Source organism: Nerophis ophidion, linkage group LG07 (assembly GCF_033978795.1).
Source record: "Nerophis ophidion isolate RoL-2023_Sa linkage group LG07, RoL_Noph_v1.0, whole genome shotgun sequence".
In the NCBI taxonomy this organism is placed as follows: domain Eukaryota; kingdom Metazoa; phylum Chordata; class Actinopteri; order Syngnathiformes; family Syngnathidae; genus Nerophis; species Nerophis ophidion.
The window spans coordinates 58,389,855-58,417,552 of record NC_084617.1 but is presented as its reverse complement, the minus strand read 5'-3'; the positions used below and the strand labels follow the sequence as shown (position 1 = coordinate 58,417,552).

Here is a 27,698-nt window from a genome sequence, read left to right as displayed (position 1 = left end):
GGGGAGACCCGAAAATAATACGTTACAGTAATCGAGACGAGACGTAACAAACGCATGGATAATGATCTCGGCGTCTTTAGTGGACAAAATGGAGCGAATTTTTGCGATATTACGGAGATGAAAGAAGGCCGTTTTAGTAACGCTTTTAATGTGTGACTCAAAGGAGAGAGTTGGGTCGAAAATAATACCCAGATTTTTTACCGAGTCACCTTGTTTTATTATTTGGTTGTCAAATGTTAAAGTTGTATTATTAAATAGAGGTCGGTGTCTAGCAGGACCGATAATCAGCATTTCTGTTTTTTTGGCGTTAAGTTGCAAAAAGTTAGCGGACATCCATTGTTTAATTTCATTAAGACACGCTTCCAACTGACTACAGTCCGGCGTGTTGGTCAGCTTTAGGGGCATGTAGAGTTGGGTGTCATCAGCATAGCAGTGAAAGCTAATACCGTATTTGCGTATGACGTCACCTAGCGGCAGCATGTAGATGCTGAAGAGTACAGGGCCAAGGACCGAACCCTGGGGAACTCCACACATTACCTTAACATAGTCCGAAGTCACACTGTTATGGGAGACGCACTGCATCCTATCAGTAAGATAAGAGTTAAACCAAGACAGGGCTGAGTCTGACATACCAATTCGTGTTTTTGATACGCTCTAATAAAATATTATGATCGACGGTATCGAAAGCAGCGCTAAGATCGAGGAGCAGCAACATAGATGACGCATCAGAGTCCATCGTTAGCAATAGATCATTAGTCAATTTTGCGAGGGCTGTCTCTGTCGAGTGATTTGCCCTGAAACCGGATTGAAAGGTTTCACATAGATTGTTAAACGCTAAGTGTTCATTTAGCTGCTCTGCAACAATTTTTTCGAGGATTTTCGAAATAAAGGGAAGGTGAGTAGTTTACCATGAGGTCAGGATCGAGGTTAGGTCTTTTAAGGAGAGGATGAATAACCGCTTTTTTGAATGCTAGGGGAACAGTGCCCGAGGAAAGTGATAAGTTTATAATATTTAGCACTGATGGACCTAATAATACAAAAAGCTCCTTGATAAGTTTCCCAGGAAGTGGGTCAAGTAAACATGTTGTTTGTTTTATTCCATTTACACGTTGTAACAATTCTTCTAATGTTATTTCATCAAAACGAGAGAAACTATTTTGACTTTTTGTAGTGTATGTGTGCTCAAACGTTCTCTTTTTCTGACGGTGCACTTTTTGTAGAAGATAGTGAAGTGCAGACGCTGCACATTCCGCTAAACATTTATCCCGTCGCCTGACTAACGTGTCACAATAAGCTGAGTCAAACAAGAATAATCCGATTCTCTATTTTTATCGTCTGCGTTGAATTAAATGCATTCGCCAGATGGGACTTTCACCTCGTCGATCTGTTTGGAATTATTCCGGATGTCTACAGCTTTCATCTCAGGGGCTGCTTTCTGTTACAGCGGGGATACTGTGCCCAGAGTCAAGTGAGGGAGCGCATTTGTTGGAGTCGGAGGTTCACGTCCAGGCTACGACATGCGTCATTCATCGCTCTCGTCTTTATGTCATCCAGGGCCGTGTCAGTATTCTTACAGGCAAACATCAATCATCTGGAGAGCAAATACAACCTGTCCGGTGTGTTGTGGGTACACTCCATGCACTTTGCTTCATTTCATCGTCAGCTGTTGCACCTGTGCTGTATGCTGTGTTGACATCTGACCTCCACGTGGTACTACAGACATTCTGAAAGTGCCCTATTACTGTACCTGCCATTTGAGCCATTTCAGTATTTTTTTTCATAGATGCACCATGAGATTTTCTTATTTAAACGAGGATAGCAGGTCCATTCTATGTGTCATACTTGATCATTTCGCGATATTGCCATATTTTTGCTCAAAGGATTTAGTAGAGAACATCCACGATAAAGTTTGCAACTTTCGGCCGCTAACAGAAAAGCCCTGCCTTTACCGGAAGTCGCAGACGATGACGTCAAATGTTGATGGCTCCTCACATATTCACATTCTTTTTAATGGGAGCCTACAACAAAAAGTGCTATTCGGACCGAGAAAACCACAATTTCCCCATTAATTTGAGCGAGGATGAAAGTTTCGTGTTTGAGGATATTGATAGCGACGGACTAGAAAAAAAAAAAAAAAAAAGTTAAAAAAAAACGCGATTGCATTGGGACAGATTCAGATGTTTTTAGACACATTTACTAGGATAATTCTGGGAAATCCCTTATTTTTCTATTGTGTTGCTAGTGTTTTAGTGAGTTTAACAGTATCTTATAGTCGGAGGGGTGTGTCCACGGGCGTCTTGACGCCAATGTCTCAGGGCAGTCGACGGCAGCTTTAAGGACAGCACAAGCTCACCTGATCTCTGGTAAGAAGCGACTTTTTACCACAATTTTCTCACCGAAACCTGCTGGTTGACATTCCGTCGGGATCCATGTTCGCTTGATTGCGCTCTGATCCATAGTAAAGTTTCACCTCCGGGAATTTTAAACAAGGAATCACCGTGTGTTTGTGTGGCTAAAGGCTAAAGCTTCCCAACTCCATCTTTGTACTTTGACTTCTCCAATATTAATTGAACAAATTGCAAAAGATTCAGCAACACAGATCTCCAAAATACTGTAATTATGCCGTTAAAGCAGACGACTTTTAGCTGTGTGTGTGTGCAGCACTCATACTTCTTAACAGCCCGTGACGTCACGCGAACACGTCATCATTACGCGACATTTTCAAGAAGAAACTCCCGGGAATTGCAATTTAGTTTACTAAATTGCAATTCCCGGTAACAGTTCGAGATGCTACTTCAGTAGAAGCATTTAAGTCTCACCTTAAAACTCATCTGTATACTCTAGCCTTTAAATAGACCTCCTTTTTAGACCAGTTGATCTGCCGCTTCTTTTCTTTCTCCTATGTCCCCCCCTCCCTTGTGGAGGGTGTCCGGTCCGATGACCCTGGATGAAGTACTGGCTGTCCAGAGTCGAGACCCAGGATGGACCGCTCGTCGGGACCCATGATGGACCCCTCGCCTGTATCGGTTGGGGACATCTCTACGCTGCTGATCCGCCTCCACTTGAGATGGTCTCCTGTGGACGGGACTCTCGCTGCTGTCTTGGATCCGCTTGAACTGAACTCTCGCGGCTGTGTTGGAGCCACAATGGATTGAACTTTCACAGTATCATGTTAGACCCGCTCGACATCCATTGCTTTCGGTCCCCTAGAGGGGGGGGGGTTGCCCACATCTGAGGTCCTCTCCAAGGTTTCTCATAGTCAGCATTGTCACTGGCGTCCCACTGGATGTGAATTCTCCCTGCCCACTGGGTGTGAGTTTTCCTTGCCCTTTTGTGGGTTCTTCCGAGGATGTTGTAGTCGTAATGATTTGTGCAGTCCTTTGAGACATTTGTGATTTGGGGCTATATAAATAAACATTGATTGATTGATTGATTGAAAGGTCCGTATTGGCATGTGTTGCAATTTTAATATTTCATCATTGATATATAAACTATCAGACTGCGTGGTGGGTAGTAGTGGGTTTCAGTAGGCCTTTAGGGATGTGTACGGAAATCAGTACTTTTCATGCCAACCCACAGAAGAGTTTTGGTTCTATCGGGTACCGATTCTCGTAAAGTCAAACGGCGCCATATTTCCATACCTTTTTTTCACATGATGCCTTGTACAGTCGCACAAAGGCTCAAGCAGTCGGCCAGGAAACAAGCACTCAAAGTGGACTCAGGCCTCTTCTACACTAAGGTTATCCAGGGTAAATCCCACCTAACCTTATCCTTGTCCACACACACACACACAATGATCGTTTAAGACGCCCTGCTCCCTACGTCCGCCGGCGCAAGGCGACCTAGTACGCATGCGCGGAAAATGCGCATGTCATAGTCACCTCCAGTGTTGCTTTGTGTGCAAGTTCTTAAATTTAACTTATTAAAAATTTAAAGTACCAATGATTGTCACACACACATGTGGTGTGGTGAAATTATTCTCTGAATTTGCACCCTTGATCACCTCCTGGGATGTGAGGGGAGCAGTGAGCAGCAGCGGTGGCTGCGCCCAGGAATTATTTTTGGTGATTTTACCCCCAATTCCAACCCTTGATGCTGAGCGCCTAGCAGGGAGGTAATGGGTCCCATTTTTATAGTCATTGGTATGACTCGGCCGGGGTTTGAACTCACAACCTACCCATCTCAGGGCACACACTCTAACCACAAGGCCACTGATCTGAACAATATCCAGTGTTGTGGTATTTCAATTAACTGGAATCCAGTGCGCTCTGGGGCCCTATTGTAGTGAATCACACCTGAGCCGTCATAAATGAATAAAATAGTTAATGGACATGTGAAAGTAAACAATGTGATAAAGAACATTTTGTTACAATTAATGTAGGGATCTAGATATCTGGTCAGGACACTCTTCACTCTTTTGCCTTCACATTCATTGTCTATTCCTTTTTGGTGACTTCACATACTCTGGACCTAGACGTTGAGTCCGCGACATACATGGCGGACAATAACTGATTCAGTCTGCTTTGTCAGTCCAAAAGCATTCAATGTTTTCTGTAGTCTTTCCTCGTCGGCCAGGTAATACAAAGCACACGCTATCACATCCACGGGAGCTCGCATTCTCGTTGTCTCTCCTTTGACAAATGGACAAAGTTTTTAGATAATTAGAGTCACAGCTGACCTGGACATTCGAAAGTTCTCTTGCCGTCTGAGAAGTGTTGTGTCCTAAATAGCTGCAATCGCTTTCTCTTAAGGTATGCATGTTTGATTTCCATCAGAATATCGATTTAGTTAGATATTGATGCAATATCACCTCAGCATTGCAAGACTAAACTAAAGCATGAATGACTAGTACTACTGCTTATAATAATAATATTAATAATATCAACAAAAATAATAATAATGGATTAGATTAATAAAAGGCTTTTTTCAAGTGACTGGAAGCGTATGACAGTGAGTGATAAAGATGCTCACAAACTGTAATTGTTGTTTACACGTTAACATTCCCTTTCTTTTCCTCTTGAAAGGATATTTGTCGGAGGCGACGAGGTGACTGTTGACCAGTTTGTTCCAGTAAACCAAGGTTGGATAATGTAATCTGCTCATTAACTGGTTTAGAAGGCATGAAGCTGAAGGCAGTGTTTTTTATTGATGTGGCAGGAAACAAGTAAGGGGGCGTGTACAGGCGGTTCACAGACAGCTCCCCCTTTTAAAAGGTGCACCCACGGCTCAACTGTCTCGATGAAGGCGCATTTAATGTCGCACACACCCCATTAATCGCCACATGGTACGGCGGGAAATGTTGGGAAAGGCAAAAGGCGTGTTAATGATGGCAGCCTGACGCTTGCCTGTCGCCCTCTGGCTTTGAAACATCACAGCGTTGTAAAGCCCACAAAACAGTCAACAAGTATTTGTACATAAACTACAGTATTTTCCGGGCTATTGAGCACAGCGGTGTTTAGGCCGCACCCACCAAATTTTGAAATAAATAAATAGGCCGCGGACTATACCGTAAGCCGCAGATGTATACCGTTTTTGTAACTATTTATTCACATAACTACTGGCCTTGTGGTTGGAGTGTCCACCCTGAGATTGGTAGGTCATGAGTTCAAACCCCGGCCGAGTCATACCAAAGACGGAGACCCATTACCTCGCTGCTTAGCACTCAGCATCAAGGAATGGAATTGGGGGTTAAATCACCAAAAATTATTCCCGGGCGCGGCCACCGCTGCTGCTCACTGCTCCCCTCCCCGCCCAGGGGGGTGAACAAGGGGATGGGTCAAATGCATTTCACCACAACTAGTGTGTGTGTGACAATCATTGGTACTTTAACTTGAACTTTTGTTTTGTTTCCAAACAGTGCCTGTAACACGGCAGTAAAATGGCTGTTTAAACAAAACAAAACTCATCGTCATGGACCCACGAGCTGCGGAAGCTAGCTCTCCAATCAGCTAAAAAGACCCAATAACTCCATGGTGACGTTTTGGTAAAATTACAGTACTGAAACAGTACAAAAATAATGCCATTGTAAGTTAATAATACTAACACAGACACTTGTAAACATGTTAGCCTATCCGCTAATGCTAATGACACTAGCTTGATTGCATTAGGATAGCACATACAAATACCGTATTTCCTTGAATTTAAAACCTCTTCTCACTCCTGCGCTTATCAAAGGCATGCGGTAAAAGTAAGCATGCGCTAATTATTTTAAAACCTCTTCTCACTCCGGAACTTACCAAAGGCATGCAGTAAAAATTTGAGTGTGATGTAAGCTTGGACCTTAAATCCTACTGAATAGCTCTTAATCTTCTTCCCTTAATGCAATTTCAAATTACCGGTATTGAAATCGGCCTCCTCCATTTTGAAAATGATGACAGGGGAAGGGTCACTCGTGACGTCACGAGTTTGACCAGGTGGTAATACGAAGCATGCGCTAATTATTTTGCAAAGCGAGTTTGACCCGGCAGTAATTAAAGGCAGGTGCATACTATATGCCCTGCGGTAATTCAAGGAAATACGGTATGCATGAAAACACTCCTACAGACATCACACATGGGTTTAATAAGTATGGATTGTTTGAGTGATAGTGTAAAATTAACAAACGCTGCTTGAAGTGATGAATTAAGAATCATTTCGAGCAGAGACACTATGGACGAACATTTCCGGTTCAAGGCACGAAACAGGAAGTACATTTTTCAACACGCTGCACTAGCATTGAGCGAACTCGTCCAAAGGATGGCACCGTAGCACAAACAATGACACACCTTTTCGGTGTCTCTATCTGTGTTGTATGAAAACTATTTGGTGAACACAAAAAAAAATCAATAAATTCGCTGCAGGGTTCAAAGCGTAGGAAAAAGGTTTTAAGTTTGAAGTCACATGACACGGATCTTGCAAAACAGCATAATAAAGACAGTTACCTGGGCTTTCTGGGCATATTTCAAAATAATTAATATAATTAATATTTTCTAACTATGCTCGATTATAGAATGTGTCGATTTAAGACGGTGGTCAGGGAAGTAGAGGATCAACATTCACACTGTCTCAATATTCAGTGTTTTATTGTTCATAGTTGATCTTGTAAATCCCACATTATGTATTTTTATGTACATTCTGACTGTCAAATAATTCAGTAAAAAAACGATTGTTTATTCCATTTTTGAGATGGTCTGTTTAGTTAAATGGGTTATACTTGTGTAGCGCTTTTCTACCTTTAAGGTACTCAAAGCGCTTTGACACTATTTCCACATTCACCCATTAACACACACATATGGCGGGAGCTGCCATGCAAGGCCCTAACCACGACCCATCAGGAGCAAGGGTGAAGTGTCTTGCTCAAGGATACAACGGCGGTTTAGCTCGGTTGGTAGAGCGGCCGTGCCAGCAACTTGAGGGTTGCAGGTTCGATTCCCGCATCCGCCATCGTTGTGTCCTTGGGCAAGACACTTTACCCACCTGCTCCCAGTGCCACCCACACTGGTTTGAATGTAACTTAGATATTGGGTTTCACTATGTAAAGCGCTTTGAGTCACTAGAGAAAAAGCGCTATATAAATATAATTCACTTCACTTCACGTGACGAAGTTGGTAGAAGGTGGGGATTGAACCAGGAACCCTCAGGTTGCTGGAACGGCCACTCTCCCAACCGCGCCACTCCTAAATAAGACACAAATAAGACTGAAAATGTACATGAAAATACAGAATGTGGGGTTTAACAATACTAACTATGAACAATAAAACACTGAATATTGCTCCTCTACTTCCCAGACCACCTCCTTGATTGTCACGTTGTTGCTGTTGGCGCGACCCCAGGATGCAGAGACAGATGGTGGCGTGCAGGTCTAATAGTTCAATCATTTACTTAGCAAGAAGCAGAATAAACAAAAGGCAGAGTAACTTATGCACACTGAGAAAAAAGCAATAATTCAGCGCTGACAAGGAGCAGCAGGTGAACCTAAACAGACTTGATTACAAATAGAAAACAGGTGCGTTGGCAGGAAACTAAACAGAAAGTCAAGGATGCAGCAAAACAAGGAGTCACACAGGAAGTAGAGCAAAATAAGAGTACTAAAAACAAGAAATTCTACAAAACCCCCCAAAAATGTCACATTCATAGTTTTAATCAACAACAACAACAACAATACACAGCGAGAGCACATAATAGCATTTTTCATTAAAATTGCAAATAAATGATACTGTATTTTATTGTTTTAGAACACAGGTCTCTGCTACTATCAAAACCATATGTGACTCAAAATTGAGGAACGGTCATCTGGATATGCCTTACCATTTTGTGACTTCTTACGTGTTTCCACTCATACTTAATATTTCATGGTTACCTACTGATCTCAGGGCGGACACTCTAACCTAGTGGTCAAGCGCCCTGATATCAGGTAGGTTGTGAGTTCAAACCCCGGCCAAGTCATACCAAAGACTATAGAAAAAGGGACCCATTACCTCCTTGCTTGGGTTGGAATTCCGTTTTAAATCACCAAAATGATTCCCGGGCGCAGCCACCGCTACTGCTCACTGCTCCCCTCACCTCCCAGGGGGTGATCAAGGGTGATGGGTCAAATACAGAGAATAATTTTGGCACACCTAGTGTGTGTGCGACAATCATTGGTACTTTAACTTTTTTGTGTAGTTTTTGCGCAATATCACAGCAAACACACTGTAATATTGCATTGTCGTGCTTCAGTGAAATTAAGTGATGCTAAATAAAGCCCGTGTCGGCGTCCCACAAGACCATCACTGAAGTCACACCACCGGCGTGTTGGACTTGACTCACACATTGTGGCGAGTGAAAAGACCGTTGGACTCGAAACGACCATTTCCCATGATCCCTTGTCGCTTATCGGAGACTCCGGAGGTCGGGTGAACGCAGCCTGCGTCGCCATTTGCTCAATGCAAAGCGGCTTCCTTTTGATGTTCAATTAATTACCAAGATTAGCATTTTTTTTATAATCTGGATATTACTTTTAATATTTTATTGGAACCATCTAGTCCGGGGTTCGGCAACCCGCGGCTCTAGAGCCGCATGCGGCTCTGTAGCGCTGCACTAGTGGCTCTCTGGAGCGTTTTCAAAAATTTATGAAAAACAGAAAAAGATTAGGGGAAAAAATATAAAAATATACCAACCCCGTTTCCATATGCGTTAGGAAATTGTGTTAGATGTAAATATAAACGGAATACATTGATTTGCAAAGCCTTTTCAACCCATATTCAATTGAATGCACTACAAAGACAACATATTAGATTTTCAAACTCATAAACTTTATTTTATTTTTTTTTGCAAATAATAATTAACTTAGAATTTCATGGCTGCAACACGTGCCAAAGTAGTTGGGAAAAGGCATGTTCACCACTGTGTTACATCACCTTTTCTTTTAACAACACTCAATAAATCTTTGGGAACTGAGGACACTAATTGTTGAAGCTTTGAAAGTGGAATTATTTCCCATTCTTGTTTTATGTAGAGCTTCAGTCGTTCAACAGTCCGGGGTTTCCGCTGTCTTATTTTACGCTTCATAATGCGCCACACATTTTCGATGGGGGACAGGTCTGGACTGCAGGTGGGCCAGGAAAGTACCCTCACTCTTTTTTTACGAAGCCACGCTGTTGTAACACGTGCTGAATGTGGCTTGGCATTGTCTTGGTGAAATAAGCAGAGGCGTCCATGAAAAAGACGGCGCATAGACTGCAGCATATGTTGTTCCAAAACCTGTATGTACCTTTCAGCATTAATGGTGCCTTCACAGATGTGTAAAGTACCCATGCCTTGGGCCGTAATGCACCCCCATACCATCACAGATGCTGGCTTTTGAACTTCGCGTCGATAACAGTCTTGATGGTTAGCTTCCCCTTTGGTCCGGATGACACAATGTCAAATATTTCCAAAAACAATTTGAAATGTTGACTCGTCAGACCACAGAGCACATTTCCACTTTATATCAGTCCATCTTAGATGATCTCGGGCCCTGAGAAGCCGGCGGAGTTTCTGGATGTTGTTGATAAATGGCTTTCGCTTTGCATAGTAGAGCTTTAACTTGTACTTACAGATGTAGCGGCCGACTGTATTTATTAACAGTGGTTTTCTGAAGTGTTCCTGAGCCTATTTGGTGATATCCTTTAGAGATTGATGTCGGTTTTTGATACAGTGGGATCGAAGGTCACGGTCATTCAATGTTGGTTTCCGGCCATGCCGCTTACGTGGAGTGATTTCTCCAGATTCTCTGAACCTTTTGATGATATTATAGACCGTAGATGTTAAAATCCCAAAATTTCTTGCAATTGTTCCTTGAGAAACGTTGTTCTTAAACTGTTTGACTATTTGCTCACGCAGTTGTGGACAAAGGGGTTTACCTCGTCCCATCCTTTCTTGTGAAAGACTGAGCATTTTTTGGAAAGCTGTTTTTATACCCAATCATGGCACCCACCTGTTCCCAATTAGCCTGCACACCTGTAGGATGTTCCAAATAAGTGTTTGATGAGCATTCCTCAACTTTATCAGTATTTAATGCCACCTTTCCCAACTTCTTTGTCACGTGTTGCTGGCATCAAATTCTAAAGTTAATGATTATTTGCAAAAAAATAAAATGTTTATCAGTTTGAACATCAAATATGTTGTCTTTGTAGCATATTCAACTGAATATGGGTTGAAAAGGATTTGCAAATCATTGTATTCCGTTTATATTTACATCTAACACAATTTCCCAACTCAAATGGACACGGGGTTTGTATATTCTTTGTTTTAATATGGTTTCTGTAGGAGGACAAACATGACACAAAAATCCCAAATTGCTATAAAGCACACTGTTTTTATCAAACATGTTTCACTGATCCGAGTAGTTGGCGAGCGACGTTTTGTCCTACTAATTTTGGCAGTCCTTGAACTCACCGTAGTTTGTTGACATGTATAACTTTCTCCAACTTTCTAAGACATGTTTTATGCCACTTCTTTTTCTGTCCCATTTTGTCCACCAACATTTTAACGTTGTGCATGAATGCACTAAGGTGAGTTTTGTTGATGTTATTGACTTGTGTGGAGTGATAATCAGACATATTTGGTCACTGCATGACTGCAAGCTAATCGATGCTAACATGCTATTTAGGCGAGCTGTATGTACATATTGCATCATTATGCCTCATTTGTAGCTATATTTGAGCTCATTTGGTTTCCTTTAATTCCTCTTAATTTAATTTATATCTCATGACACACTATCTGTATGTAATATGGCTTTTAATTTTTTGCGGCTCCAGACGGATTTGTTTTTTTATTTTTGGTCCAATATGGCTCTTTCAACATTTTAGGTTGCCGACCCCTGATCTAGTTTAATGTCTGGCAACAAGTGCGACTGGCTCTGGTCCTTGTTGCGTGCATCTTAGCAAAAACCTGACTTTTTTTTTTTTTTTCCACGCAGACAAACGTCAATGCATCCTCAGGAGAATAATTCTCTATTTCTCTTTCTTTGCAGAGTGCTGAGCCACAACAAAATCCGAGTCCTAAAGAATGGCTCCTTCTTTGGACTTAACGCCCTGGAGAAACTGTGAGTGTAGCTCATCAATCTCTATCGATAATCATCCTGTCATGCGCTGTGCGTGTGTGCAGTGCGCCATATGTGCTCGCTGTTATTCCGCTTTGGGGGCCTGTGGGGAGCAAATCGCACAGGATGCGATGATGAGATGTGAGCAGCTCTTGTGTGCTTCCATCCAGCGGGCTGGTGTCCAACAGGGAGGATGATGCTCTGCTCTCACTGCCTATTCTTTAGTCGTACTGAAAAGTTACACCTCGAGTCTCTTTTTATCAGCTCAATCTCACTCCACGGGAGGCTGGCAGCTTCACGTTGAGATATCATTAGTTCTACCTATTTTATCTTTAAACGGGCTGCAAACAGACAAGACGTGGATTTTATTGAGTGCACTGAGCTTCCCACTCATTCCCAGTCAATCAAAGAACAATAAAACGTTCAAATTTATGACCAAAAAGTATGTATTTTTTGCTCTTGAGGATGAATCGAGCGGCAGTTCCCGTAATATTAATTAGTAATCAGTATCGTATTTTTCGGACTATAAGTCGCAGTTTTTTTCATAGTTTGGCCGGGGTTGCGACATATACTCCGGAGCGACTTATGTGTAAAATTATTAACACATTACCGTAAAATATCAAATAATATTATTTATCTCGTTCGCGGAAGAGACGAAGAAAATAACAGCAATCATCACACACACGTCAACCAATAAGAATTCGGTGGGGGAGTGTCATGGCAGAAGTGCATTGTGGGTATTGGAATGCTAACTGCTATATGCTATATGCTACTGCCGTAGCTATTAAATTGGATCATTTCATCGTTGGTGGTAACTTATAAAAACTGAGAAGGGCTGAACAAAAATTGGACCGAAAAGGAAATCATGTACTGCAGATTACAAACTGGACAGACAATGACGAGAGGAAGCGGCGCATACCTTTGGAGTTGGCAGAGTTGTTTAGAAGCGACATCGAGGAAGAAGATTTCATCGAATTTATCGATTAGGAGTGACAGATTGTTTGGTAAACGTATAGCATGTTCTATATGTTATAGTTATTTGAATGACTCTTACCATAATATGTTACATTAACATACCAGGCACCTTCTCAGTTGGTTATTTATGCGTCATATAACGTACACTTATTCAGCCTGTTGTTCACTATTCTTTATTTATTTTAAATTGCCTTTCAAATGTCTATTCTTGGTGTTGGATTTTATGAAATAAATGTCCCCCAAAAATGCGATTTACACTCCAGTGCAACATATTAGTTTTTTTCCTTCTTTATTATGCATTTTTGGCCGGTGCGACGTATACTCCGCAGCGACTTATACTCCGAAAATTACAGAAGATAAAAAAAGGGCTGATTTGCCCAAAGGTTTGCGTGACTAAAACACGTGCAAACTTGATAGCACACGCAAAGCTGATCTACTAAGCCTGTGCAAAATGGATTGTGTCTCTTAACTGAGCAGAATAAAGCGTGCAATCCATTTTGCGTCTCTGTCTTCATTATTGTGCAACATATAGTGGGGCAAAAAAAGTATTTAGTCAGCCACCGATTGTGCAAGTTCTCCCACTTAAAATGATGACAGAGGTCTGTAATTTTCATCATAGGTACACTTCAACTGTGAGAGACAGAATGTGAAAAAAAAAATCCAGGAATTCACATTGTAGGAATTTTAAAGACTTTATTTGTAAATTATGTTGGAAAAAAAGTATACCAAAATGGATACATGCAATATACAGCAGAGGATTGGGAGAATGTCATGTGGTCAGATGAAACCAAAATAGAACTTTTTGGTATAAACTCAACTCGTCGTGTTTGAAGGAAGAAGAATACTGAGTTGTATCCCAAGAGCACCATACCTACTGTGAAGCATGGGGGTGGAAACATCATGCTTTGGGGCTGTTTTTCTGCTAAAGGGACAGGTGGATTGATCCGTGTTAAGGAAAGAATGAATGGGGCCATGGATTTTGAGAATTTGAGCCAAAACCTCCTTCCATCAGTTGAGAGCTTTGAATGGTTGACCAAATACTTATTTTCCACCATAATTTACAAATAGATTCTTTAAAATTCCTACAATGTGAATTCCTGGATTTTTTTTTCACATTCTGTCTCTCACAGTTGAAATATACCTACGATGAAAATTACAGACCTCTGTCATCATTTTAAGTGGGAGAACTTGCACAATTGGTGGCTGACTAAATACTTTTTTCCCCCACTATATACAGTCACGATTAAAAGTTTACATACACTTGTAAAGAACATAATGCCATGGCTGTCTTGAGTTTCCAATAATTTCTACAACTGTTATTTTTTTGTGAAAGAATGATTGGAGCACATACTTGTTTGTTCACCAAAAAACATTCATGAAGTTCTGTTCTTTTATGAATGTATTATGGGTCTACTGAAAATATGACCGAATCTGCTGGGTCAAAAGCATACATAGAGCAATGTTAATATTTGGTTACACTGCAATAAGGCACTTTTGGTAGCCATCCACAAGCTTCTGGCATGCTTCTGGTTTAATTTTGGACCATTCCTCTTAACAAAATTGGTGCGGTTCAGCAAATTTGTTGTTTTTCTGACATGAACTTGTGGGAAGGCCATTCTAAAACCTTAATTCTATCCTGATTTAGCCACTTTCACCACTTTTGACGTGTGTTTGGTGTCATTGTCCTGTTGGAACACCCAACTGCGCCCAAGACTGATGATTTTAGGTTGTCCTGAAGAATTTGGAGGTAATCCTGCTTTTTCATCGTCCCATTTACTTTCTGTAAATCACCAGTTCCATTGGCAGCAAAACAGGTCCAGAGCATAACACTACCACAGTTATGCATGACAGTATATATCAAAACGTAAAAACTTGACTAAAACTGTGAAATTCAATGAATGAATGAATGATTGTCGTGCAAGTGTAAAAAGAAGTGAATCACCGTGAAATGTAAAACAAGCAAACCCCAGCTTAACTTTAGTAATAAGTGATGATATCTGCTTCCTTAGGGTAACATTGGCTCTTCTTCTCGTATCTTTTTATTTTTCTCTTAACACCCTTGGTTGAGGCTGGTCTTTATTTTGTGGGAATAAATATTGCAAAAAGCCACAAAAAGCTAAAGAAAAAGAGAACCACATGTGCATGGTTAATCTTTTGATGCTCCCCCAACCGAGGTCTTGGGGAGGACATTGCAGCTCTCAGATGCCAACATTTGAAATTTAGAGGCATGTTTTCCGATAATTTCGACTCGCTATTATCATCTTCCTCTTAAATTCTTTCTTGCAAGGCTCCAATATGAACACTTTCTGAGGTTCCCAGAAGGACCCTTTACCCGATATGGTGTTAGATGACAGTGCTATTCAAAACTCATCATTATCTCTTTAGCAGGCGTTGCTAATAGTAACCAGGCATGTCCCGTCAAGTCCCTCTGCAGCCAGCTCTTTATCTAATAGATAGTTTTCCCCCAAAAGACTGAAACTACCGAGGGTGCTTTTAAAGCAGGGGTGTCAAACTAAAATTAGATCGGGGGCCACATGGAGAAAAATCTACTTCCAAGTGGGTCGGACTGGTAAAATCATCCCTACAAGCATTTTTATATATGTGTGTGTATATATATATATATATATATATATATATATATATATATATATATATATATATATATATATATATATATATGTGTACATATATATACATGTATGTACATATATGTATATATACATACATATATGTATATATATATGTATGTATATATATATGTATGTACATACAGTATGTGTATATATATATGTATGTATATATATATATGTATGTACATACAGTATATGTATATATATGTATGTATATATACATATATATATATAAAAAATGTATGTATGTATATATATGTATATACATACATATATATGTATGTACAATATATATATATATTTGTATGTATATATATATGTATATGTATTCAAGGTTTCTGTGGTTTATCCGTTATACAGTGCTCAATACCGGGGTAGAGCAGAATATACGTTAGGTCAGGACAAAACACAGAGGCTATTTCATCCCATCAAGCCTGTTTTGCAGGTTTCCCTGCTCTTCAGGGGATTTATAATATACACAATTTTATAAAATCCCCTGAAGAACAGGGAAACCTGTGAAAAAGGCTTGTAGGGATGAAATAGCCTCTGTGTTTTTCATATATATATATATATATATATATATATATATATATATATATATATATATATATATATATATATATATATATACATGTATATATATGTATATATATATATATATACATATATATATATATATATATATATATATATATATTTATATATATATATATATATATATATATATATATATATATATATATATATATATATATATATATATATATATATATATATATATATATATATATATATATATATATATATATATATATGTATACACACACACTCAGCCCGGCCCCAAACATTATTATTAGTTTTTTCTTGTTCTTATTTTTAAACATTTTGGTCGTTTTTGTTATTGTTTACAAACTTAGGGGGTAAGTCTCTAAATACAGGAAGGCCTTTATTATTAGTTTCGTTTTGATCAATATTTTGGGTCATGATCTCACATGACAGTTTGGACTTTATTGTTAGTTTCCTTAGTTTCTCTTTTATTTCCTGTCCAGTGCTCTTACTTTTGTTCCCACTTTCTTTTTGCCTCCAATTGCCATCACTTTGCCTGTCCGAGCCCTGGCTCCTTCACCTGTCCCTGGTTGCCAATCAGGATGCTTTGTATACCTCCTCCTCTGGACATTGTGCCTTGTACCTCCATGCTACATAGCTTTCCCTATCAGTGGCGGCTGCACAGTCTCCGATAACAGATACACTATTTAAGGATGCCAGATTTTACAAAGAAAACACCATGGAAAAGATTGTAAAATTCTCCTTATCAACTTGGAACCACAGAATGAAACTAAAAACATGCTCTGGCGTTGGTTTGTGTTTCAAGATTCCCTCACTTTGCCGTCAATCAAAAAAATATTTAGCCTAGGACAGATCATCCAATCATGCATTCAGCCGAGGTCAAGCACTTCTAGAGACGATCTGCGTCTGATGGGCGGGACAAAGCCAAGTGTTTGTCCAATACGCGTCTAGTTTGGCTGCAGTGGAACAGCCCACTCTATGCTCCTTTATTGTAGTCAATGGACGCTCAGCTACCACAATAAAAAGGAAGAAAGTTGCGTCAGCTGTTGCCAAAGTAGCTGATTCTGGGCAAAAGTTGAACACATTCTAGCGCATATTCAGTCAATGAAATGTAAACACAAAAGTATATGATATGTTATCATTAGATTTGAGTCAGTCAGTCTTATGTTATCTTTATTTTTCCTGCCTTGGCGCTGGCTTCCTCATTTGTGTCTGACTGGCAATCAGAACACACCTTGTACCTGGATGCCAATCAGGATGCTTTATACGCGAGCCCTGTCCTCTGGACTACAATGTGCATAGCTTGTCAGGCTTGCCACTGACAGTTTGTTTGTGTTTTAGTTTTTCCTCTGTGTGTTTAGTATTTCCTGTCCTTACTTCCTGTCAGCACTGTTATTTTGGTTCAGCTTCCTGTTTGTCTCCCTGTGTGCTGTTTCCTCTCAGCTGCGGCTGATTGGCACCTGGCCACACATGGTGTCAATCAGCCCACTCCTATTTGTACCTGCTTTTGTCCTCCAGTCAGGGCTGGATTATTGTCTTGTCGATGTCGCTCTTGTCGCTGCTGTCGTGTCGTGTCTTGTATTTGCAGCGTATCGGTAAGCTATATCCGTTAGATCATGGGTAGGGAACCTATGGCTCTAGAGCCAGATGTGGCTCTTTTGACGACTGCACCTGGCTCTCAGATAAATCTTAGCTGACATTGCTTAACACGGTAAGTAATGAATAATTCCGCTGGTAATCACAGTGTCAAAAATAACGTTCAAAATATAAAACATTCTCATGCATTTTAATCCATCCATCCAGTTCCTACCGCACCTGTTCAAAAAGTCGCAATAATGGTAAGAAGTATTTTATTTATTGTTGGGTAGCTTCAGAAAAATAATGTTATTAAAAAGAATAAGAGACTTATTATACTCTAAAAATTTTGGTATTACTTAAAAATGCACGCATTTAGTTGTATTCAGTCTTAAAGAAAATATTATCTGTCTCTCACGGAAATACTTTTTAAAATATTTGGCTTGTATGGCTCTCTCAGCCTAAAAGCTTCCCTACCCCTGCGTTAGATGTTTGTAGCTTACTGTTTTTTGTTCCCTGCTTCCAGTTTGTTTTGTACTACACATTACGACTTCTGTTTTCCAGCTCGCTACCCGCTAGCTTCCACGCTAGACCCTTTTTGTTTTTGCTAACTTCCATGTTAAGCTCCTTTTATTTTCTAGCTCCCATGCTAGCTCCCTTAGTTTGTTATCCGCCTCGTGCGCGCTTTGTGTTAGTACCCTTTTGTTTGTTTTAGTTCTATTATTTTTATTAGATCATGTTTTCTCACTCCATGCCTGCCTCCCTCTCAGCATCTTGGGGTTCCCCACAAACTAACTTTGACATAGCTTTCCCTTTGTTTTCTTTTCAATTCTGTGCTGCACTGTTTTTTCGTTGTTGTTAATAACTAAATTATTGGCTGCGCTACGCCTGCCGTCTCTGCATCTTGGGGGTTTGAGACCAGTGGCAGTGACATTCTTGAAAACATTTTCAGATGATGCAGTCCTCATTTAAGTCCCCGGCTGGCTCTGACACACAGCTGATGTCCTCAGCCTTTAATTGAGCTACGCCGCTCACTATTACTTTCAAGCGAGAGCAATGTGAAAAATGCCAAATTCAAGGCTGCAGGGATTTTATGGTTCCTCCGAGCGTCCGTGTTTGTTCTGCCAAATGAACCTGCCATCTCTCTCTAGTTTCATTGCTTCCAGTGTGTCATCTCCATGTGCTTGTCATTTGGCGCAGTAGTGAGCAGTCATATTATGTGGTCAGCACTATAATCAAAGGCCGAGCCCACTAGGGCTGAGTAAACACACATCAGGGAATTACACAGCATCTCTTCTCCTACAAGAAGAAGATAAACAGTCGTCTCGCTGGCCATCTCTAGTCCTCATGCTTCCTAGTATGGGCACCCTCGCTTCTTGTCTAGGCTTTTAAAAGACAACACTCACGGCGGACATCTTAGTCCTTCTGACTGCAATCTGATCTGCTGGACGGATAAATGAATAGCAGTCCTCCCAGCCCGGCCTGGTCTTCTACACAGTTCGCCCTTTCATTGGGACAAACCTCCTCAAAGCCACGACTGCCTTCATAACTTGCCAAACCACCCAAGTGCAGAGGAGCAATTTAGCCTTGTTTGTTTTTGCCTTATAACTGTGTTTTTCTAGCTCTTTTAAATAGCCATGTCGTCCAACAGCTACATTCAGACCTCGGAATACCTCATTTCTTTTCCATGACCAGTTGAATCATACCTGGCTTCTGGGGCAGGGTGTGCTATGTATGCAGTGTGCTTGCTCGCGGATGCATACATAAACACTAAGGGTACATGTATTCGTACTAAGATTTTTCCGTAGGGAACATTCACATCGATTTTCCACGCTGTACACATTGAGTGAGGGACAGAAAGAATGAGACACCGATCTACTCGGTAAAAACAAATGTAATGGGTATTGTTTACATGTTGAACAACAATAACAATGCCAAATCTGTACTTTTTGAAATAGTACCAGTGCTTAAAAGGATGTATGAACACGTACTTAAAAAAATGCAAAACATTAATATTTTGTTTATAATATTGGTGACACGATTGATCGATGTATCCAATTTACATTCCCAAGTTTCAAGTATATCGATCTGTGCTCGGCAAGTTGAAGATAGTTATCGATCCAACATTGTTTTAAACGGCAATATATCAAATTTATCGATTGCAGAAAAACAGAAAACATTGGATTTAAAGGGGAACATTATCACCAATCCTATGCAAGCGTCAATATATACCTTGATGTTGCAAAAAAAAGACCATATATTTTTTTAACCGATTTCCGAACTCTAAATGGGTGAATTTTGGCAAATTAAACGCCTTTCTGTTCATCGGTCTTTTAGCGATGATGTCAGAACGTGACGTCACCGAGGTAACACACCCGCCATATTCATTTTCACATTACAAACATCGAGTCTCAGCTCTGTTATTTTCCTTTTTTTTCGACTATTTTTTGGAACCTTGGAGACATCGAGCCTCGTCGGTGTGTTGTCCGAGGGTGTAACAACACTAACAGGGAGGTATTCAAGTGGCACCACTGGCAAGAAATCTGTCGCCAGACCCCCATTGAATGTACCAGAGTGTCTTCACATTTGACCGGCGATGCTAAGACAGACATGGCACAGAGATGTATGGATAACCTGCAGATGCATTTGCAATGATTAAGTCAACGAAATCACAAAGGCAAGTTTTGTTGATGTTGTTGACTTATGTGCTAATCAGACATATTTGGTCACGGCATGACTGCCAGCTAATCGATGCTAACATGCTACGCTAATCGATGCTAACATGCTATTTACGCTAGATGTATGTACATTTGAAACTAGATACCCACATTTAATGCGTAAAAACACTTAGCAATCGACAGATTTAAGTTGCTCCAGTGTCACAAGATGTGAAAGTCCTGATCGTTTGGTCCGCACATTTTACCGGCGATGCTAATAAGGCAGCCATGCTATGGGCCACTTCATTAGGTACACCCACGCTATGGCCGAATAGCGTCAATAGCTATTCGCTCAATATATTCAATTTCTTCTTCAATTTCGTTTTCGCTATCTGTCTCCATACTCCGACCATCTGTTTCAATACATGCGTAATCTGTTGAATCGCTTAAGCCGCTGAAATCCGAGTCTGAATCCAAGCTAATGTCGCTATATCTTGCTGTGGTAACCGCCATGTTGTTTGTATTGGCAGCCCTGTATGACGTCACAGGGAAATGGATAGTTGTTTCGAAGATAGCGAAAATAAGGCATTTTAAAGCTTTATTTAGGGATATTCCGGGACCGGTAACATTTTGAAAAAAACTTCAAAAAATACAACAAGCCACTGGGAACTGATTTTTATTGTTTTTAACCCTTTTGAAATTGTGATAATGTTCCCCTTTAAGAACGCCAGACTTTGTATGAAGTTTAACACTTATAATGACAAGGACGTGAGACGTTATTAAAGTCTATGGATGTTATTTTGTGTCTTCATTGCGACAGTTTTTTTTACACTGAATTTATCCAACAGAATTGTTTGAATTAAAATTTGGTAAACTGGATTTTTTAAATCATACATTATGCTGACAATTTTCATTGAATTAGAATTCAATGTTTTAAAATCCCGTGTATAAATATTTAGTGTTTTCGAATTCAGTGTAGAAAAATTCTGTGTCAAAAAATTTGCTGCTTCGAAAAGCAAGACTCACTTCCGGTAAAATAACGCTGAAGCAAGCGATCCTGTCTCAGCCAAGGAGGTGTCAAGTTTGAAGTCATATAAACATTATGATATTGAAGTAAAAACATAATGAAGATGACAGATGTTGCAATGCATTCATTGAGAGAGGACTACTTGTTTGTAGTTTGTCTGTCTCGTCAAAAAAAAAGAAAATGGCGGATTGCTACGGTGGTCGAGAAAGGTTACAACAAACGCAAACGCTGCAAGGCAAAATCATAAATTACAGCAAAAACTTTCAGCTAGAGCACAATTGAAAAATCCACAAGAAATACAAACAACACAACACAATAATATAAAGCCACAATTCCACTTTAAGCCAAAAGGATGTGACTGAAGTGATAGCCGAGCAAGATTCGCCCACTGGCCAGTTTGAGATGGGTAGTTAAAAACAATGTAAGGAACACAGTACCGTATTTTTCGGATTATAAATCGCAATTTTTTTCATAGTTTGGCCGGGTGTGCGACTTATACTCAGGAGCGACTTATGTGTGACGTATTAACACATTACCGTAAAATATCAAATAATATTATTTAGCTCATTCACGTAAGAGACTAGACGTATAATGTTTCAGCGTATTTAGCAATTAGGAGTGACAGATTGTTTGGTAAACGTATAGCATGTTCTATATGGTATAGTTATTTGAATGTCTCTTAAGTTAACATACCAGGCACCTTCTCAGTTGGTTATTTATGCGTCATATAACGTACACTTATTCAGCCTGTTGTTCACTATTCTTCATTTATTTGAAATTGCCTTTCAAATGTCTATTCTTGGTGTTGGGTTTTACCAAATAAATTTCCCCCAAATATGCGACTTATACTCCAGTGCGACTTACATGTTTCTTTTCCTTCTTTATTATGCATTTTGGGCCGGTGCAACTCATACTCCGAAAAATACGGTATATTAGTATTATTGAAAAAAGTAAAAAAAAAAGTTATTTGTGACCGAAAAAGTGGTTACACTTCATTTACTTTTCAAACTTTGTTTATTACACCCTTGGCCATTTGGTCTGTTAGTCGCCAAAACTTGTCAGATGTCAAACTTTCAACTTCTGGAATGTCATTATGATATTCCGTGTTTATTAAAATGAGAGTAGTAATTTGGTTGCCGTTAATTTCACAGCTACACCTCCTGCTCATTCAACGTGAAGAGATGATTGTTGCATTTTATTTTTATTATTTTATGTTGGAAAACAACAGCAAAGGGAGCAGGTAAAACTACTGTTAAAGTTTTAGTTGCTGTACTTTCATTGAAAATGGTTTGAATATTGAAAATGAGAGCAGAAAATGTTTATTCTTTTAATTCAACTTATTGTGATGGTTGCACTTTATTCAAGTACGATGTGACTGCATTGGCCATTTATTGTTGTTTACTTTCTTGTTTGTATCCATAAATCATTTATATCTACTTCCCTTACAATAAATAACAGCAATTTCAGACACTTCACCTGCAGCGTCCAGTACCCAGTATTTATTTCACAGTCACACTGGTTGATTTTTTTTTTACTGAATCGATTTCAACTCACTGAATGGTTCTCGTATCTTTGAGTACCTTATAGGTAGAAAAGCGCTATACAAGTACAACCCATTTATCATTTATCATTTATCGTATCGTTTTAAATAAACTAATATCGTCCCTGAATTGTATCGGCAACCACACTTTCTGAATCAAATCGAATCTGTGTTCAAATAAATCATAACAACCCTAGTTTAAAACAATATATAGGGACAAGCGGTAGAAAGTGGATGGATGGATGGATTTGACTGAATGTTGTGGCATAAAGGTTGAATAGCATACTAATTCATTCAACAATATGAATAAAATTAAAACAAAGTCATATATTCAATAACATGAAATAAAAGCCAGAGCAAATTGTCATAACTATTGCAGCAGCTATAGAACAGAACAAAACAAAACGATTGGTGTGTCATGAAAAAGGGAGTTTTTTGGGGTTGGTGCACTAATTGTAAGTGTTTCTTGTGTTTTTTATGTTGTTTTAATAAAAAAAAATAAAAAAAACATTCATTAAAATATATATATATATATATATATATATATATATATATATATATATATATATATACATATATTTTGCGGCCCGGTACCAATCGAGCCGCGGCCCGGTCCCGCTGGTTGGGGACCACTGCTATACAATATCAATTATATACATTTGGCCGACGATAGAGTTTTTGATAGTATCTTTGTATTGTGTCGCTGACACATTTTAGTTGTGTACTACCCCAGGGCAGCTGTGGCTACTGATGTAGCTTACCACCACCAGGTGTGAATGAATGTCGAGTCCCACTTCTCTGTGAGCACTTTGAGTAAATAGAAAAGCACGATAAAAATCTAAGTTATTATTATTACTGTAAATTTGACAGCAGCAAGCGAACCACCGTATTCTCGAGGCCTTGTACCATTCCCGCTAGTGGCTAACGTCCCTCCGCAGTGCAAAGCCACTTTTAAGTCTGTAATCATCCCCTCCATGGTGGAAAATGAACTGGATTTCTTACAAGTATCATCACATGAGGACGAGAAATAGCTAAACATGCTAAGAGGATATGATAACTACAAGCTACAGCTCTTGATTGTAAAGAAAGGTGGGCAGAGAAAGACAAATATCGGCAATAACGATACCAAGTCTAGTATCAGTATATGGTTGATTTTTACTAACGAAAAATACTTTGTTGTTTTTGTTATTGTTTACAAACTCAGCAAATAAGTCTCTGGAATTACACTTAGAGGGCAAAAACCAAAGGATTTAAATCAGAACCTACGCTACAAGATCATTTGAATATTGAATTGATCTTGTTATGTTTGTGTATTTCTGTGTGATTGTAATTATGATCAAACCTTTAATCATTCAATGTTTTGAAAATTTAAAGTATCAGTGTTGGCATTCATCACTGCTCCTGTAACACATGGTATTGGATTGACACCCAAGTTTGCAGTACCAACCAAAACAAATGTGTAGTAGTATCCAAACAGGAGAAGAATACGTTCTTATTACCTTTTAACAGAAGTGTAGATAGAACCATGTTACAACAGACAGCAACGAAAATTTCAAGCGGCACTAACTAACTTTTCAACCTTCATGAAATATTTTCATAACTTTTGGGATGATCCATGTACTTACAACTAGTTGAATGACACCTCCGTCATGGCTTGAGGGCGTCTTTATGGCATACGTCACTTCCCCTTTCCCTATTCGTTAATAAGATGAAAGTCTATGCGAACGCCCGTGTGAAAGTGTTCCATTTATACCATGAATTGATTAACGTGGACCCCGACTTAAACACGTCGGGGTCCACCATTTAGTGGTCAATTGTACGGAATATGTACTGTTCTGTGCAATCTAATAAAAGTTTCAATCACTCAATCAAGTCAGAATTTGCGAGTTCCTGGTTAGAATTTCCACTCGTGGTCGGATTTCAGAGCATTCTCAACCGTTTGTTTTTAAAAGGGCTACTGTGTATGTAAACAATGATATATGCTTCTATAATATCCGATATAAGCACTTCTGATTAGCTTTTGTGGCAGTAAATAAGCCTAAAACAATGTATTATTGTACCTTTAAATATGGTAACGTCACTATAGTGTGAACTACATTTATTTCATGTGGTATATACATTATTCGTGGCTAGCAATAGCGTCTGTGTTTTGTCTTCATCTACCGTGTGTGAAAGTTGCAAAATAAGTGCTCATTTCCCCAAAATAAGTTTTGCGGATGTGGCCATTTTGATTTTCGACATCGTAACTGGAACGCTTTCAACCCGGCTGTAACGCCATTCCCAGCTCCGACTTACCACTTCCTTGGTAAATGGAATGCAGCATAATACTGCAATCATGGTAGAAGCTGCCAAACAACCAAAGAAATGAACATTTTTACCCGAGGAGACAACAATTTTAAAAAAGGGAGGCTCCTCGGATAAAAGGACTGTCATGGATCCACATTGGCCCGGCTTTCAATTGCTGGCATGAGCTCAAAAACGAGGACGGAATTTCGACCCGATGTTGCATCAACAGGTAAGTGATTTTCGATGCTCACAGCAAAATGCTAATGGTAATGTTGGCTCTCGGAAATTTGCATGATAGCAATACATAGCCACCAGGTTGATAGCAGTTCCACACTGATATGACCAGCAATACAACAAACTCCAAAGTACTGTATAACAAAAAAAGCAATGCGATGACTGCAAAAAATATACAGGTTCCTACTGGAGAAAGATCAGTCATACTGAATCATTTTGGTAATATCCTGTTAGTTTGTGTGTACGTGACAGTAGTTTCTCACCATTTACAACACTATGCGCTGGTTTTAATGGGAAACGTGATCTTCCGTCAGGCAAAGCACTACCGCTTTGTTCCACTGGCGCCGTTAAAATCTATCAAAACTGAAAGTTCTTAAGTGCCGCTTTACCAGTAAATTAGCACGTAGATTAATACAAAATTATATAACCATAATTGATGCAATATGTTACTACATACGATGTCACCCTAATAGGAAGCCTTTGTAACCCATTTTGAAATTGTTCTATTATGCCTTATTTACTAAATCATTTATTGTGGTCAATATCGTTCACGCAGGGTGTTGCAATATATATGGCGACATAGATTTTAGGCTATAGCTGGCAGGGCTGCGAATATTTGGGTGTCCCACGATTCGAGTCAATATCGATTCCTGGGGTTACAATTTGATTCAAAATCGATTTTTTTTTTTCAATTCAACACGATTCTCAATTCAAAAACAATGTTTTACCGATTTAAAATGATTGTCTATTCATTCAATACAGAGGATTTCAGCAGGATCTACCCCAGTCTGCTGGCATGCAAGCAGAGTAGTAGATTTTTGTAAAAAGCATTTATATTTGTAAAGGACAATGTTTTATCAACTGATTACGATAATGTAAATTTGTTTTAACTATTAAACAAACCAAAAATATGACTTATTTTATCTTTGTGAAAATATTGGACACAGTGTGTTGTCTAACTTATGAGATGCGATGCAAGTGTAAGCCACTGTGACACTATTTTTCTTTTTTTTAATTTTTATAAATGTCTAATGATAATGTCAATGAGGGATTTTTAATCACTGCTATGCTGAAATTATAACTAATATTGATACTGTTGTTGATAATATTCATTTTTGTTTCACTACTTTTGGTTTGTTCTGTGTCGTGTTTGTGTCTTCTCTCCATTGCTCTGTTTATTGCAGTTCTGAGTGTTGCTGGGTCAGGTTTGGGTTTGGAATTCAATTGCATTGTTATGGTATTGCTGTGTATTGTTTTGTTGGATTGATTAAAAAAAAAATCGATTTAAAAAAAAAAGAGAATCGATTTTGATTCGCACAACGTGAGAATCGCGATTCAAATTCGAATCGATTTTTTCCCACACCCCTAATATCTGGTAACTACCGCTTACGTCAATACGGAGTTTCGGTGACCACACTTAACCTGCATTTTATGTAAATGTGCATTCAAACTGAATGGGATCTTGCTGTACCGTAAATACTGAATGTGCCTCCACTCCACATGGAGGTCAGTTATGCAGTTCTTTTGCTACCGAAGCAACCCACTTTTACGATCCGTATTGGCGCTGTTGATCCCCAGAATGCAGAGAGAGCAGACAAAAATAAAATGTATTAAAGAAAACGCAAAAGACGCGCAGCAGGGAAGTGCACGAAAAAAATTAACCAGGTACAGAAAAGAATAGGAAAAGCTCTGCCGCACAGTGAGGTACAAAGCAAAGCAAAATGATTCTTCTTCTTGCTTTATGGTGGGCACACTCAACGTGAAATTCCACCACCCACTGGATTGGAATGTGAACCAAAAATTCCTTTCTTTATCCCTTACTCATTAATACTAGTTTACACACACACACCAACCCATCACCCTTGATCCACCCCTTGGGAGGTGAGGGGAGCAGTGAGCAGCAGCGGTGACTGCGCCCGGGAATCATTTTTGGTGATTCAACATTTTTGCCACACCTCTTGTGTGTGAGACAATAATTGCTACTTTAACTTTTTTAACTTAACATACATATTTTTAAGCAACATGATCCATTAGAAGAGTGATTCTAAAACAGTGGTACGTGAACCACGAGTGGTATGCCAAAGAATCATATCACTAAAGTACAATTGTGAAGAGGCGTGGCCTGCGGACCTTCAGCAAGGCGGGTTGGGCCGGGGCTGGCGCCGAGATCGGCGACCGGTGCGAAGATGGCCCACCTGGGCGCGTTTGTATGATCACCTGTCACTCTATAAAAGGGCAGCAGTCGGGAAGGAAGTGGGCGGAGTGGTTGATGGTGGAGAAAAAACCCGAGCACGAGCGAGACAGAGACGAAAGCGGATGGCTGTAAAGCAGAGCGAGTTTATTGAAAAATAAACAAAATCACAAAACCTTCGAGCTTGTCATGTCCGTCCTTGGTGGGCCGAAGAACCCGGAGGTGCAAGACCTCCACAGCAGTGTTTTATTTGACTATCCTAAACACGGTGTTACTGTTCAAACTGTGTGTAATGTTACAGTGGCCAAAAATATTGAATATACTTGTTAAAAAAAATAGTGTTACGTACGGTGGAGAAGAAGGCAGCATTGAGGCATATTTATTAAAATAATAAAATTACGTGTGTAATAAATCCAAAACGGGTATGGTGTGACTATGTGGTGCGTCTAGCTGGAAAGTTTTACCGTACAATGT

General features: G+C 39.5%; 1 protein-coding gene across 2 annotated transcripts in view; it reads left to right on the top strand.

The window, feature by feature from the left end:
* adgra2 (adhesion G protein-coupled receptor A2) overlaps positions 1–27,698 on the top strand; it is a 144,033-nt gene that overhangs the window by 74,887 nt on the left and 41,448 nt on the right. For both annotated transcript variants that reach the window (XM_061906693.1, XM_061906692.1), the window contains one exon: positions 11,474–11,545. In XM_061906693.1, the coding sequence (XP_061762677.1) occupies positions 11,474–11,545 (72 nt within the window). The remainder of the gene's footprint in view (positions 1–11,473; positions 11,546–27,698) is intronic.